The 15,714-nt window shown below is 48.3% G+C and overlaps 1 protein-coding gene across 1 annotated transcript in view; it reads left to right on the forward strand.

The window, feature by feature from the left end:
* PAPPA2 (pappalysin 2) overlaps positions 1-15,714 on the forward strand; it is a 103,904-nt gene that overhangs the window by 39,261 nt on the left and 48,929 nt on the right. Inside the window, exons 6-13 of the mRNA XM_054384607.1 lie at positions 1,282-1,403; positions 2,865-3,357; positions 3,922-4,050; positions 4,956-5,047; positions 5,301-5,494; positions 6,671-6,808; positions 11,290-11,425; positions 11,660-11,879. Coding sequence (XP_054240582.1) covers positions 1,282-1,403; positions 2,865-3,357; positions 3,922-4,050; positions 4,956-5,047; positions 5,301-5,494; positions 6,671-6,808; positions 11,290-11,425; positions 11,660-11,879 — 1,524 coding nt within the window. The remainder of the gene's footprint in view (positions 1-1,281; positions 1,404-2,864; positions 3,358-3,921; positions 4,051-4,955; positions 5,048-5,300; positions 5,495-6,670; positions 6,809-11,289; positions 11,426-11,659; positions 11,880-15,714) is intronic.

Raw genomic sequence — 15,714 nt, forward strand, 5'->3', positions numbered from 1 at the left:
GAGCGTTGGGAGGCAATGCCAATTCCTAAACTCCAGAGTGCAATCAGGGAATGAAAAATGAGCTTCATTTAGCACTTATTGTATAAAGTCACTATTTACCAGGAGGAAATACAGCCTTGTGGTTAAGGCAGGGAGCTCGAACCACAGCAGCTGGGTTTTGTTCCCAGTCCTGTCATGGACTCCTGGTGTAACTGACTGGGGGTAACTCAGGAAACTCTTCAAGCCAAATAAATGATGAGGCGGAACCAGAGTTGTTTGGCTGGTGAATAGTGTGTGGCCTTGAGCACTGAGTATCTGTCTTCTTCCCAGCACTGGGGAGTCACCAAGACCCTGGATACACCACCAGTGCCCCTGTTCAGCAATCCCTCTTACTAAAATATTTTTGTTTCCACCAGGTTTTAGGTCTGTGCTTTTATTATGGGACCATAAGCACATGTTAAAGATTTCTTGAACTTGTTTTGAAGCTGCTTCACAAAGCTGTCTCTGGCAGTTCAAAGAAAAGTGCTGTCTGAGGGCAGCTGGGACAACCCTGGGACAGTGTTTGCTACCTTTTCAAAAAGCTGCTGCTCTTCATGATGGGCCTTTCACCCAGGCATAACATGACCACGTCCTAAGCATGAAAGCCTCTGAGTAGCTAGATGGCTTCAAGTCGTCCAAACAAAGTGCTTTGGTGAGGAATGGAGTGATTTGGGAGCAGGAAAACACAGATCTAGAAGGCAAGCACTGGGTTTTTGGGTCTTTTCCCAGTTCTTGCTCATGACTGTCTCAGAAACTGGTCCAAGGTGGGGGTCCTGCACCTCTGAGGTGAGCTGGTCAAGGGGAAGGGGCTGAGGTTTGGCCTTTTTCACAGAAAAGTGCCTTTTTCTTTCCTGAAGATCACAGGGGGACCCCTTTAATGGACATTATTGTGACCATTTTGTATTTCCAGTAGTGATGGACTACTCAAACCTGCCTTGGATTGAGCAGAGAGAGACCCAAGTGCATCCATCCAACTGCAGAGGCATTGTGCTGGGGACTGTAGAGTCTGTCAGCTCCACTGCATGGGTAGGAAACAGGTGATTCAGTGGCTCATCCAAGACTGACCACAGAGCATGCAGAAGAGATGGGGTCAAACCCAGCATGTCCCACCTTTTTCTCTTGTCAAAGAAGGACTGATATTGGCCAGGGGCTTCCTGAGAGTTTAGCTTTGCTTTTCCAGCTTTCCCATCTGATCCTGCTTGGCTAGCGGAAGATTAATTGGTTGTGATTAGACATGGTAATGCCTTTGTCTCCTGTCTGCAGGGAGCAGGACATGCTCTGTGACAGCTGTGCAGAGGATGGCACCTTCCATCAGTATGTGCATGAGGCCTCTTCTCCTCGGGTCTGTGATTCCTCTGGTTACTGGACCCCAGAAGAAGCAGAAGGTATGTGCCTCCTCTCCACCCCCAGCTGGGAATTTCCTAGGCAAAGGTGAGATCCTGTAAAGAAAAGAAGCTTTTTTACTTTTATAGAGTGAAACATCTTCTCTTTGGGGAGGCTCTTTAGTGCAGCAAAGAATTCTAGGAGACCAGGAGATTCCTGTTAGCTGCCAGCTGGCTTTGGACAAACAAACTGACACCCAGATATCAATCCAAATAATTTCCCAGTAAGGTGTTAATGAGAGCTACTGGTCAAAGGGGAGGAGCGTTTCATTCCAATGAGTCTTAGAAGATAGATCTTGGGACCTCATCCAAAACCTCAGAGGTATCCACAGGCTTTGGTTCAGCCTTGTCCAAAAGGAGGAGGGGCATCTCTCTCAGCCCTGCACAGTCTGTACTAAGCCCTGGGCAGCCTGGGTTGGATGCAGCTCTTCGTTGACAGGGTGAGCAGCAGGATGTCAAAAACTTCTTGTGCTGAGACTCAGATGTTGGTTTAGAGACCCACCTTGTGGGCATGGTGATGACTTTCAGGGTCATGCAACTACCGTAGGAGCTATTAAACTTCTCATACTGCCTCACTTTTTCCAAGGGCAAAGCAGAGGAGGCAGGAGACCAGGTGAAATAATCTTGTAGTACACACGCTGCTGTTGGACCACGTGGAACCAGATGATCTGTTAGTTCTGTGGAAAGGAGGCAGCTTTCCTAGTTTTCAGAAGACTGATGTTAAATGGATGCAGGCTTTGAGCTGGTATTAGGCCTTAAGGGACACTTGCAGTGGCTACTGAAGGATGATGAATTCCAGTGATGCTTTCTGAGATGGCAAGTCCAACACCACATTTCTCTTGCTGAGTGCTAAGCCACTGTCAGGGGAGGCCATCTGGGTGTCTGAGGTCAGCCTAGGCACCATCCTGGAGGTCCTAGAGGAAGAAGAACCTTCCAAACCTGCTTCTGTTTCTTGCTTTGGACCCAATCCCTTCCTCCCTGTGACCTGTTCCATCACATGGCTATGAAAAGCTTTGGGCTCTGCTTAGCTTATGTCCAGACCCCCAGGGCCATAGGGACTCATCATTCAGGTGCCTTTCACAATTCTTCTGTGCACTTGATACTACAGAACAAGCTTCATGTCCCTGAGCTGTGGCCAGGCTGTCTCTGGAGTTTGGCACTGAGATCATCTGCAGCACGGATACCATGGTCCCTGTTCCAGAAGGCTGTGAGTCACCAGACCTGCTAAGCCTTGTGCTTGTCTGCATACTCAGGAGCTTGGAGGCTAGTGGCTCTTATTGCTTTCTAGGATGTTAGGGCAGATGCCACCAGCTCTGGGCAGGTGCTTGTGGTGGGTGTGCAGTTACAGCATGGAGATGCATAAACACCTATGGGGTACAGTAGAGAGGATCACCCCTCTGGGTCACCTGTGAGGTGAAATGTCCCCTGGTTCTCATCAGCCTTCTCCTCATCCCTCCTTCCCAGGGCCTCCAGATGTGGATCAGCCCTGTGAGCCCAGCCTGCAGGCTTGGAGTCCAGAGCTTCACCTGTACCATATGAACATGACAGTGCCATGTCCCCAGCCAGATGGTTGCATCCTGGAGCTGCGCTTCCTGCACCCTGTCTACCCTGATTCCCTCACCCTCTGGACCACGTACCTCTCCACGGGCTCTCCCAAGGCATTGTCTGACATTGAAGTCCTGACAGAGCAGGGGGAGTCCATCCATCTGGGCCCCCTGGACACCTTCTGTGATGTCCCCTTTACTGTGAAGCTCAACATCCCTAAAAAGGTGTCCGGAGTCAAAATCTACACCTTTGATGAGAGGATGGAGATAGACACAGCCCTGCTGACCTCCATGCCCCACAGCTCGCTCTGCTCCACCTGCAAGCTGATCCAGTATCGAGTGCTCCGTGACCCCCCGTTCGCCAATGGATCTCCTGCCACCCTGGCACAGAGGCACCGCCAGTTTGTTGACACGTGAGTGATGAGGCTGCTCCACCACAGGCTGAGTGGGGGGTTGGGAGGGTTTGGATGACCTTCTCTGGTTCTGCCTTAGACTTCCTGGATGTTTTTCCTTGTGTTTTGGTGTCCTGTTGTTGTTCTCATGTCTGCCGCTCCTCCCCTGGGAACTACCTCATTCAATGCCATGAGCAGATTCCTTAGTGTCGAGGAAGCCTGTTGGAGACCCACCATAACAGCTTGAGCCTTGCCCACGAGCCCAGGCTAACCAGGAGGAGTTTATTAAACCCAGAAACATTTTGTCCTCATCAACACAAGCAGTAAAATGATTGTTAGAGTTAAATGCTACATGTTCCCAGCTCAGACCCCAGGGAAATAAGCAGCAGGTCCTTCTGCATGGCCTGGCAGAGACCCTCTTCCCACAGTCTTTGCTTCTGGCAGTTAGAGTATGGAGACACATGTCAAACCGAGATACTGCATGAGCACACACACGTGATTTCTATAGCTGTGCTGAGCAAATCTGTTGCAGATGTATGGGCTGTTCCATCCTGCTTGCTCTTCAAGTCCTCTCTCTTCCTGCAGGGAAGTTGTGCCTGGGCAGCTGTACCACTACCAGGTGCAGGCAGTCTCTGGGACCACCGCAGGAGAAGCGTCCCCGCCGCTTGTCCATGTCCATGGAGCACCCTACTGTGGGGATGGGAAGGTGACCATGTAAGTTGAGACAAGGTTTCAGCTGAGGTTCCTTGAGCTACCAGATCATCCTGCCTCAAAGGAAAGTTCTCCATCCATGGGTACTTGACTGAAGATGTGCTGAATTATAGAATGGTAGGGTTTGGAAGGGACCTCTGGAGATCATCTGCTTCAACCCTCTTGCCAAAGCAGGGTCACCCAGAGCAGGTTGCCCAGAATCATATCCAGGCAGGTTTTGAATCACTCCAGATCAAGCTGGGCAGCCTGATCCAGTGCTCTGCCACTCTCAAAACAAAGAAATATTTCCTCATGTCAGATGGAACTTCCTGTCTTTAGCTTGTGCTTGTTGCCCTTTGTCCTATCACTGGACATCACTGAAAAGAGTCTGGCCCCATCCTTTTGACCCCTGCCCTTTAGATGTTGATGGACATTGATTGGATTGCCTCTTAGACTGCTCTTCTCCAGGCTAAGCAGCCCCAGGTCTCTGTCTTTCTTCCTCACAGAGATGCTCCAGGCCCCTCAGCATCTTTGTAGCCCTCACTAGACTCTCTCCAGTAGTTCCCTGTCTCTGTTGAACTGGGGAGCCCAGAACTGGGCACAATATGCCATGTGTGGCCTCACTAGGGTGGCATAGAGGGGGACAAGAAGCTCCTTTGACTTGCTGGCCACACTCTTCTTGCTTCAGGTGTTATAAGAATGTTGCAGTATGGTCATGTCTTCTCCCATATACTGCATTTTCAGTCTCTCGTTATCCCCTGAGAACATATGGCATTTTCTCTTCTCTACCTGACTCCACATATGATTTTTTTTTCTCCTTCTTGCTTCTGTGGAAATGGAACCAAGAAATGGGTTCCTCACTCATGATTGGGCAGAAGCCCAGGAACGCACAAGAGTGGTGTTAATACATCTGGCTGTTCTCCTCTTAGGAGCCTGGAGGAGGAATGTGATGATGGGGACTTGCTGGATGGAGATGGCTGTTCCAGGAAGTGTAAAAAGGAAAAAGGCTTCAACTGTGTTGGTGAGTCTAAATAGATTGAGATGTCCTTTTGAGGCAGAAGTCAAAATTGCACATTAGTCACAGCGTTCCTTAGAGCAGGGGGTGGTGCAATTCAAACAAGAGGTGGATCTGCAGCTGGAGTGATCCATGCAGCTTGTCAAGACGTTGTGGTGGGAAATCCCAGGGCTAAAGGGTCAGCAGGCCTCCTGGACAGGAGGAGATGTATGTGCTTGGAGTCTGGTTTGTAAAAGGGTCATCCCTGGTCTCCTTGCAGGGGAGCCCAGTCTGTGCTACGTGCACGACGGGGACGGGGTGTGTGAGCCATTTGAGAAGACAAGCAGTGTCCTGGACTGTGGTCCCTACACGCCTGATGGATATGTGGATCTGTGGGCAGTGAAAGCTTATGCCTCCCATCAGGATGCAAAGTTCTGCCCTGCTTCCTTGGTCACTGGAGAGCCTGTTGTGAAGGTGAGTGAAGGCATGGCCAAAAATAAAGCCTTTTCTAGCAAAGCCTGTGCAGTATAGCTGATGAGGTCACTGCTGCAAAATTGTACTGATGCCAAACCAAAAATCTTCAAAGCAGCTCTGGGAGTGTTCATTGATTACTACAGTCCCATGCAGGAAGCCAGTAAAAGACCTGGCCATTTCTCACACCCCTGTTTCAGTAGTCCTTAAGCCCAGGAAGTACAGTGCATGGAGAGGTATTTCATCACGGCAGGGAGCACCTTCCCTGACCATGCAGTTTTCTAACCAGTGACCGTCTGTCTCGCCAGATAAATGCACAGCTTGGAGCATGTGAGTCATCCCAGGGTGCATCTAAAACAATCCCATAAGTTTAATACCTTATAAGGTCGGGGCCTGAAAGGATAAAATCACATGTACATCAGCATCTGTGCTGCTCTCAAACTCTCTGATCTGTAGCCAAGGAAAAATCGATAGGACAATTCCCATCTTTCATGTGGGCTTTGGAGCAGAGCCTGGAGGTCTAGGAGGGGATTTCGCCTGATTGAAGTTAAGGTGGTGTTCTCTTCTAGCAAGCTGAGGGGCAATAGATGTGTGAAAAGGTCACATTTAGCCCTTTATGCAAACATTTCTGTTCACTTGATATAGGCAACTATGCTGTTGAGACCTACAGCATGATCAGATTGTCCAGATGTGCCTGGTACACGTCTAATGAGATGCCTTGGACTGGGTGTCTGCTCCTCTAGAATGACATACACGTTTCCCAGACTTTGTCTGCCAGGTCTCTGGGGATGTCTGGGATGTCACAGGTCATTGAATGGCACAGCCAACTGGTACTGAGGCAAATGAATCACACCTTCATATCTCAACCCAGCCAAAATAAGGAGGCTGTGGTCTTCCCTGCCATCTCACAGTTTGGCTCTGTATTGCTTGCTCAGCCCCATAGACATCATGGGGTGTTCAAGCAGCATATTTACATCACCTCAATATGGCCAAGGCCCTCTTGTGTACTTTTGGGTGGTGAAATGTCACTTCTGCTTATGAACTCACATACTAATTGTGCTAGGAACCAGCTGGGGTCCTCCTCAAGGTTTGAGTCTTCCCTGAAGTTTTACAGGTGCTGTTTTTTTTTCTCTTGCTTTCCTTTCTTCTTGCTGGTTTGAAATAAATCTCTCCTTTCAGGTGTGTAAATCCCACCTTCAAAACGTGCCAAAGGACCTTTCCCTGGCTGCTTGGTTCCCCTGTGCTCCCAGCCAAGACAATGCTCAGGATCCAGATGAGCAGAAGATGCCCTTGAACAATGAGGGAATTTGGCTCAAGGTAAGTGAGGATGTGTGGTCAGCATTTGCTTGTCTTTGTCCCTTCGCTTTGGTGACAAAGACTCATCCTTCTCTGTCCTGTAAGAGCCACAACAGTCTTAAAACCCTTCAGATAGGACTACTGAACTCTTTGCAAACCCTAAATGCCTGTGGCTGTGTCTTATGTAGTTGCCCCATTCCCACTGTGAGCAGCAAACCCATCCTGGGGCCGATTGCCAGGAGAAGGGCTGTGCCCAAAACCAGAAGCCCACAGAAATGTGTTGAGGCTGACAAACAACTTGCTCCCGACTGTTCCCTGCAGCCAAACTCTGCTGTTACACCCACAAAGGGTGGGCACAAGCTGTGGTTCAAGTCCTAGTTGCCTTTGCTCCCCATGGCTGTGAAGAGCAACAGAGGGTAGCTGGAAATGCTCTGCTATCCTGAAGGGTCCTGAGTACCCCGGGTGCTGAGCACCCTGTGCCCACAGCAATCAATGGTGGCATGCATGTTGTCCTGCCCCACAGTGACTCCAGACCAAGGGAGGCACTTCTGTGCCCAAGGAGCTGGTCCTGGAGTCCAATGGAAACTCAGGGGTTGCCTTCACAGCTGGCTGCTGCCTTTGGGAGGACACCAGGAGGGTCAAACCTCTCTGTCCCAGCAGGCAGAGGAGAGCTAGGGGTTAGGCCAATATGATTTTTACAGCATAGATTTTTCTGACCACAGACACAGTTTAGAGGTTTTGTGGCTGTTGCCTGGTGTTACTGGAAAGCTGGTCTCTGGCATGCTGCTTCCTCTGCAGTCTGAGGGGCACCTTGCCCTGCTTTCCTCCAGGCTGTCTGGAGACAACCTCTTCCCAAGATGTTTAGATGACAGTTTGACAATTCACCAAGTCATTGACTCAGATCAATAAACATGTCTATTGCCTCTGAGGTCCTCTGTCTGGAGAAAAAAAAAAAACACAAAACTTTTTAACTGTTTTTTTTTTCTTTTTCCCCTTTCTTCCCTGTCAGTGTGCTTGCAACCTACTTTCCATCTTCACTCTGGCCATGACAAATGTGCCTCCTTTCTTCCTTTGCTAGTGACAAAGCAGCAACCTCCCCCTCCTGCCCTACCTAGATGAAAGCTTGCTTTCCATTTCTCACCAGGGGTTAAAGCGTGTTCCAGTTTTATTGGAGCTTGTGGTCAGTTCTCTTCCTCTATGGATGTTTATATTAAAGACTTTCATTACTGCTGCTCCATGCTCTCTCTAGGAGTGCTATTATTTTCCACCCATAAAATTATTTATGGAGTAGTAATAAATATGCCCTTTTTTCTTCCTTTTCCCTGCCCTCCTTCTTCTTCTTTTTTCTTTTTTTTTTTTTTTTTTTCCCTTAATAAAGTTTGCCTGATTGGTACCATATTGGGTTAGGAAGAACAGCTTCTTGTTGACAATGTGCTGAGCACACCAGCCAGCCCAGACAGGAGGGATGCTGCTCATGCGCATGCATGACCCCATGTGTGCGTGGGGTTTTGTGGCCACCAAATGCCAGGGCCACTTTAAAAGCTGTTGCACCTGTGTCACCCAGGTTAAAGCCCCCCCATAAAACTCATTGGGTGGTGGGAATTGCTTCCTACAAGTGTTTCTCAAGACGTGGCACCAACGAGCAAAGGAAAGGCTGGATGATGTTGGCAATGGGCTGGGGGAAGGGGTGTGTGTGTGCCACCAAGTGAAGTGTCTACCATGCACATTGGGTCTGTCTGTAGAAGACATTGAGCTGTTGGAGCATGGCTAGAGAAGGGCAACAAAGCTGGTGAAGAGGTCTTCTGAGGAGCAGCTGAGACAACTGGGATTGATTAGTCTGGAGGAGGCTGAGGGGAGTTCTCATTGCTCTCTACAACTTCCTGAAAGGAGGTTGGTGTCAGGAGTGGGTTGGTTTCTTCTCCCTAGTAGTAAGTGGTAGGATGAGAGGAAGTGGCCTCAAATTGCAGCAGGGGAGGTTTAGGTTAAACACTCAGAAAAATTTCTTCCCAGAAAGGGTTCTCAGGCATTGGAACAGGCTGCCAGGCAGAGTCACCGTCCTTGGAGGTGTTCAAGAAACATGTGGACATGGCAGTTTGGGACATGAATTAATGGCCATGGTGGTGTTAGGCTGATGGTTGGGCTCGATGATCTTAGAGGTCTTTTTCAACTCTAATGATTCTATGATTTGCAGATCTCCTGCCATGCTTTGTTCTCAGTTTCCAACCCATCTGATGAGAAAAGAAATCAAAATGACTTGTGAGCAAGGCAGGATGTGTGACATGTAGGAAATTAAATAGAAAGTGGTAAAGGGAAGGAGAAAAATTAAGAAGATGGCCTGCTGTGGCCAAACATGTTATGGTCAAGTTAAAAAGAGTTGTTTTAGTCAAATCATCTGCTGTTGGTCCAGCCTGGGGCCAGTGTCCTTCACGTCCAAGCAGATGCCCTATAGGAAAGGAAAGATTGAACCCTTCACCTTGAGCTGTGTGGTCCTCACCTGCATTCTCCAAACATCTCTTCTCTCCTGATCAGCCACACTTGGAGGAGTGGGAATGAGGTGGTTTCTTGGGGCTTCCCAGTTGCAACTCTGTCCTGGGGATTCTTCAGAGCAGGCTGTGAGCACTGCTAACCTTTCTTCACCTTTCTTCTCTTCCTGCTTCGCTTTCCTGTTTCTTTTCCTTTCTCCTCCTACTTTTCTCACCAAGGGAGACAGTGGGAATGTACCAAACAAATCTTTGAGTATCCTGGCCCACACCTTGCAGGCAGGTGAACCCTACATGAGAGCAGGCCCTGGCCGAGGGAGCATGTGGGCAGAGGCGGGGACTCGCTCATGGCATGTTTCTGCTGAACATCTCCCTGCAAGGTGGGAACCCTGGGCTGAAGCCCAAGGTCTTCTGCTCCTGTGTGAGCAATGTGTGATGTGGCACAAAGCACCTCAAGGCTAGGCTGCCATCACAAATCAGGTGGTTGTCCCCTTCTCCCACAGTCCGCTCCTTGGGCTGTGCCCAGCCAGCTGGGACTTGTCCTCCTCCAAAATACACCTTTGGCTTGAATTTCTGCCTTCCCTTCGTGCTGGTGTTCAACAAAAACACTCCATAGGGTGGATCTTGGTCAAAACAAATCTTGGCACTGGGTGGGGGGCACCAGGGTGGGGGAGAAAAACATTTCTATCTTCTTACTTCCAAAGAACATCTGTCCTGCCATGACTGATGCCACAGGTTTCCCAACTGCCTTTTTTAGCCTTGGGGGCTGTAGACAAGTGGGGAGCTGTCAGCTCTCCTAGCAGACAGGACTTCTTCCCACAAGTATTTTCATGTGTTGGCTGATGGACAGTTTGCAGTCACTCTGGGTACTGGGGATGTTCTTTTGTATTTTGTTGGGTTTTAATGAACATATTTTGGTGCCAAAGCTGGTAACCGTGCTCTCTGGGCGCCTCACTTGCCCCAGTCATCACCAGATGAGATGGGAGTCAGAGCCTGGTTCTCTCTGGAAGTCAAAAGGACACAAAAGGGGTTATCCAGGTCTCAGTCAGGTGTTACTCAGTTTTAAGAGCTTAAAATGTGGAAGCTGGGAACATGCCATAAATGTATAGCAAGGCAGGACTGCCACACTTTGGAAAGATTAGTGAGAAGGAGAAATGGAATTTTGGAGGCATTGGTCAATCACTGGCTAAAGATGAACTGGCAGTGTGTCCAGGTGGCCCAGAAGACCAGTGGCATCCTAGTCTGTATCAGGAATAGTGTGTCCAGCAGGATGAGGGCAGGGATTGCCTCTCTGTACTGGGCGCTGGTGAGGACACACCTTGAATACTGAGTTCAGTTTTGGGCCTGTCACTACAAGAAGGACATGGAGGTGCTGGAATGTATCCAGAGAAGGGCAACAAAGCTGATGATGGGTCTAGAGCATAAATCTTGTGAGGAACAGCTGATGAAACTGGGGTTGTTTAGTCCTGAGAATAGGAGACTGAAGGGAGACCTTCTCGCTCTCTACAACTCCCTGGAAGGAGCCTGGGGCCAGGTGGAGGTTGGTCTCTTCTCCCAAGTAACAAGTGATAGGACAAGAACAAGTTGCACCAGGGCAGGTTTAGGTTGGACATGAGGAACAATTTCTAACCTGAAAGGGTTGCCAAGCCCTGGAAGAGGTTGCCCAGGGCAGTGGTGAAATCCCCATCCCTGGAGGGATTTAAAAGCTGTGTAGATGTGGTGCTGAAGAGACATGATTCAGTGGTAATCTGGTAGTTTTGGGTTTGGAGTTGATGATCTTAAAAGTCTCTTCTAACCATAACAGTTGTATGATTAGGAAGGAAAGGACTGTATTACTACACCTTTCCTCGTCTCCTCTCTCTTTCCACCTATTTGCTGCCATACACATCTACAGTACCTGATCCCCTAATCCCACCTCTGTTCTCTCTCCATGCTCCCTTCTTACCTTCCTTCTTGCTTATATGGATTCAGAAACGTATTTTGCACCCATCCTCTAAGGGTCCCTTTTGTTCTCCTGCCTAGGTGTGCTTTGACAAACCTGCAGTGCCGATCTCCCTCCTGGTCTTCCTGGCCTCTGATGGCACCATCCCAAGCAGCCAGCACAAGCCGAGGGTCACTGTGCAGCTGAGTGACATGGATGGGCTGAACCACACTTTGGGTGAGCAACCTATGGGCTGTGGCACCAGTCTGTGCTATCCCAGCAGGAACACTTCACTATTGATGATATCTCTCACTGGTCTTGGTGCTGCTCTTTTGTGTCCTCTCTTGCAGCATTGTCTGCTTCCCCACGCATCCTATCAAACCAGCTTGGGAAGCCAAAGGTATAAATCAAAAGTTAGGAAAATGGCCCTGGAGGTGAGTTAGTGACTTCTTTCTTTGCCCCATCCCACAGGGATGTATGACCTCTCATGCCACCACAACCCTCTCATCATCAATGTGAGCCATGGCCAGAAGGACTCATCCTTTCGGGCTGCTTCGGTGCTGCTCAACTTCTCCTCCCCACTCATGGGCATTGCAGCCGTGGCATTGAGGACCTCAGCTCGTCCTGGCTTCTCTGACCATACCACCTGCCTCCTGCAGCACCAGGAGGGACACAGCCATCAGCACTACAGGTATGGTCTCCTCAGGGCACTTCTCAACAGGCATGCAGAGGCTCTCTCGCCTCTCTGCTTCAGTTCTGGAGGTTTTATCTACTCATTAAGGGTTTTGTGACTGTTCTCAGGTGGATTTTGAGGAGGTGTTGGAAAATCCACTGTAATGAGTCTTGATTTGTTTATCTCAGGGAGGAGGCAGGAAAGCAGATATTAGCAGGGCCTGTTGTGACAGGACAATGGGTGATGGGTTTAAACTACAAGAGGGAGATTTAGACTGGATGGAAGGAAGAAATTTTTGACGCTGAAGGTGGTGAGACACTGGCCCAGATTGCCCAGAGAGGTGGTAGATTCTCTGTCCCTGGAACCATTCCAGGTCAGGTTGAATGGGGCTCTGTCCAACCTATTCTAGTTGGAGATGTCCCTGGTGACTGCAGGAGGCTGGACTAGATGATTTTTCAAGGTCTATTCCAGCCCAAATAATTCTGTGAGTCTGTAACTTTGTGCAAAACCATATTAAAGGGCTGTTCCCTGGTGGGAAAACCAGGCTCCCTCAGCTGAGGAGCTATCACTGGGGGTTACTGCTAAAGCTGAAATGTTGGCTTCTTTAGCATGTGCTTTACAAGCTTCATCTCCATCCATTCTAGTCTTTCTCACAATGCAGGAGGTGGGGATGAAGCTCTCCTCCTCATCCTCTTCTCTGTGCTGTTTCCCAGTAAATCCCAGCCTCTTCACCAGGACTGATGCTTCCCTTATTGTAACACAGCAGTATCAACAACAGCAGCAATGATGTTTTAATTTATTGCTGTCCACACTTGCAGGCATCTGTCTGTCTTCATCAAGCAGCAAATGAGAGGTAGCATTTGCAAAACAGGCACTACTCTCTGAGCAGGTCCTCTGGCAAAGGGACAGGGAAGGACTGTCATCCAAAACAGACTAAAGAAATAAAGCTGAGCATGCCAAGCAGGGGCACAGACCCAAGGATGGTGCTCAGCTCAGTCCTAGAGCGGCTGGTGACAGCCAGACCTGCCAAGCTTGGCTTTGCTTTTGGATCCCAGGCTCCCTGAAGTTACAAACATGCCTGATCCAGGACTCTGGTTCAGCCAGTTACTTAAAGCTCACCACTGGGGAACACTGGTTTTTTTTTTTGTTATTGTTGTTATGGGGTTTTTTTTTTGGTCCAAGGTTTGCTGGAGCTGTGGAGACCTTAAGAGTGAAAGGCTTTGGCTAGGGTCAGCACATCACTGCTGCTGTCATTTTTCTTCTGTTCATGGCCCTGGATGGACAAACACCCCTGACTAAGAATGAGCGTGCGTGTGTTTGTCTAAAAGCTTGTGGGATCATGGGACAGTTGATTTATGTAGAGCTCTGGAAGCCATGAAGATCTTCCACTTGCTTTATACTCCTCTTTTTTTTTTTTTTTTTTTTCCCCTTCTAAGTGCATGTGTGATTTATACAGAAACATAAATCTTAGCCAGTCAGCATATAAATATTATTCTCAGCTTTACATTAAGGATCAACATCCACGTGAAATGCAGTTGGTTTCTTCCTGGTAGCAGTACAGCTATGTACACACAGCCAACTGATGTGGTTTTTCAATTACAGTTTCTCATCCTTTAAAATAATTTTGTGCTCCTGTTGCTTGAGAGCTTCCCCCTCAGAGGTAACTGCAAGGAGGAACAGGTAAACTGGTTGCAGCTGAGCCTTGCCTGTGGATGGGGAGAATTACAGAATCATAGAATGGTGAGGGTTAGAAGGAACCTCTGGAGATGTGAAGTCCAACCTCCCTGCAGGTTCACCCAGAGCAGGTTGCCCAAGATCACAATGTCCAGGTGGGTTTGGAATCTCTCAGGAGAAGGAGACTCCATAACCTCTCTGAGCAACCTGTGTCTTATTGTTCTTTACCTTGCTCTCCTTTTGCTGTTCTTTGGGCTCATAATGGCCTTGGCTTAGCTGCCATGTGCTGTACCACAGGTTGCACACACGCCCTTAGCAAACACTTGGAGTACATCAGACTTCTGAAGTTTTCTGGGTATAGAATCATAGAATGGTTTCATTTGGAAAAGATATCTAAGATCATTGCATCCAGCTGTCAGCTTAACAGCACCAAGGTCATCAGACCATGTCCCAAAGTGCCATGTCCACACGTTCATTGAACCCCTCCAAGGACAGTGGACTCTATCACCTCCCTGGGCAGCCTTTTCCAATGCCTGACCATTCTTTCTGTGAAGAAATTTTTCTTAATATCCAACCTAAACCTCCCTTGGCACAATTTCAGGCCATTTCAGGGTGGGAAATGTAATTTATAGTATTGCTTTTTGGAACAAAAGGCTTGAATGTTTAGAGGAAGGTGAGACTCACAGCCTCTAGCAGCCTCGCTAATAAAAAAGGATCTGCCTCTGTTAAGTGAGAAAATATCCAAGCATTCTTTCTTTATTCTATTTTGAAGTCTATTTCATCTCCAAAACTACCGTACACCAGTATTTTTATTGTTAAGGGTCAATAATCCACTTCATATAAGGCAGGCAGAGACTGGAGGGTGAAAAAATCCCACTGGAAAACCCCAGGAACATAAAATCTTCAGAAGTGTAGAGACATTCAGCTGTAAAAGAGCACAGAAGACCAGGCTCTTCCAGTGAAGAAGTGACCATTGGCACTCACCCAGCCTCCTTCACACACGCTACGTGCATGTACTTTCCTAAAATAACCCCAGAAAGGGACAGTAACAAAAGCAACAAAGCAATGAGGTTTCCTGACTTCATTCTAGAAAGGCTCGTTGCCAAAATAATAAATATGTGACAGCTTGGTATTTCTGAAGCATCTTTTCATCTTCAAGGGTCTCAAAGTACTTTGCAGGCTGGGGAACAATGGTGATCGTGGGTTTTGCTGATGAAATGCAGCCAACTCCAGGTCAGGATACTGCAGGCATTTGATGCTAGAGAAGTGGACCCACCTGAGGCACTGAAGGCTGGAAGAGCACTTGCAGATCAAACCAGCACAGTGTCTCTCCCTCACACCCTGCTACCAGCACCAAGAGAAACCCTCTCTCTGCCAGCAGCTCAGGGCTGCTCTTTTCTTTCTGTACCAATCACAATCCATGGGCAGCAGATGGAGGGAGAGGATTCTGTCCCTATGCTCTGCCCTGCTGGGATCCCACTTGCTAGGCTGGGTCCAGCTCTGGTGTCCTCACCACAAGGAGGACAGGGACCTTTAGTTGGAATGGGACCAGAGGAAGCCACAACAATGATCAGGCAGTTGGAGGTAAAGCAGAAATGGGACCTTTAGTGAGTTTCCACCCAGGAAAGTAGGAAACTCACACTCTCCAACTTTCATCCTTTTTTATTTACGTTTTTTTAATATTTTAATTTAATTGGAATTTAATTTAATTTTATTATTTTATTTTAAAAATGAGCTTTTTGTTTTCCTTGATACAGGCTATATACTGAATCAGGAGAGCTTTTTCATTTCTTCCATTATGCTTAATTTTTGTTTATTTTTTTAGTGTGTTTTATTTTGTGCTAGCATATGCTGGGAAAGGCCTTGGTGGGTTAATAGGAAAGGTGCTGCAAGGAGCACCCAGGTGGGGTGGGTTAATTCCCAAGGGAGTGTCCACTTCTCCCTCAAAAATGTTTTATGCATTGGGGGGAATCTGGGTTGGGTTCCTCTTCTTTGGCAAGTGGATGTCAGGGAGAGAAAATCAGATGGAGGAAGCTGTTTCTATATTTTCCAGTACAGAGATGCTGGTGTTTCGTTTCCTTCCCTCTGGCCTAGGGTGCTCCACAGTCAGGGATGATGCACAAAGTCAATGGACCCTTGTGTTGGGATCTCAAGGTCACCCCTGATGGGCTGAAACATG

The sequence above is a fragment of the Indicator indicator genome, chromosome 10, assembly GCF_027791375.1.
Source record: "Indicator indicator isolate 239-I01 chromosome 10, UM_Iind_1.1, whole genome shotgun sequence".
Lineage (NCBI taxonomy): Eukaryota > Metazoa > Chordata > Aves > Piciformes > Indicatoridae > Indicator > Indicator indicator.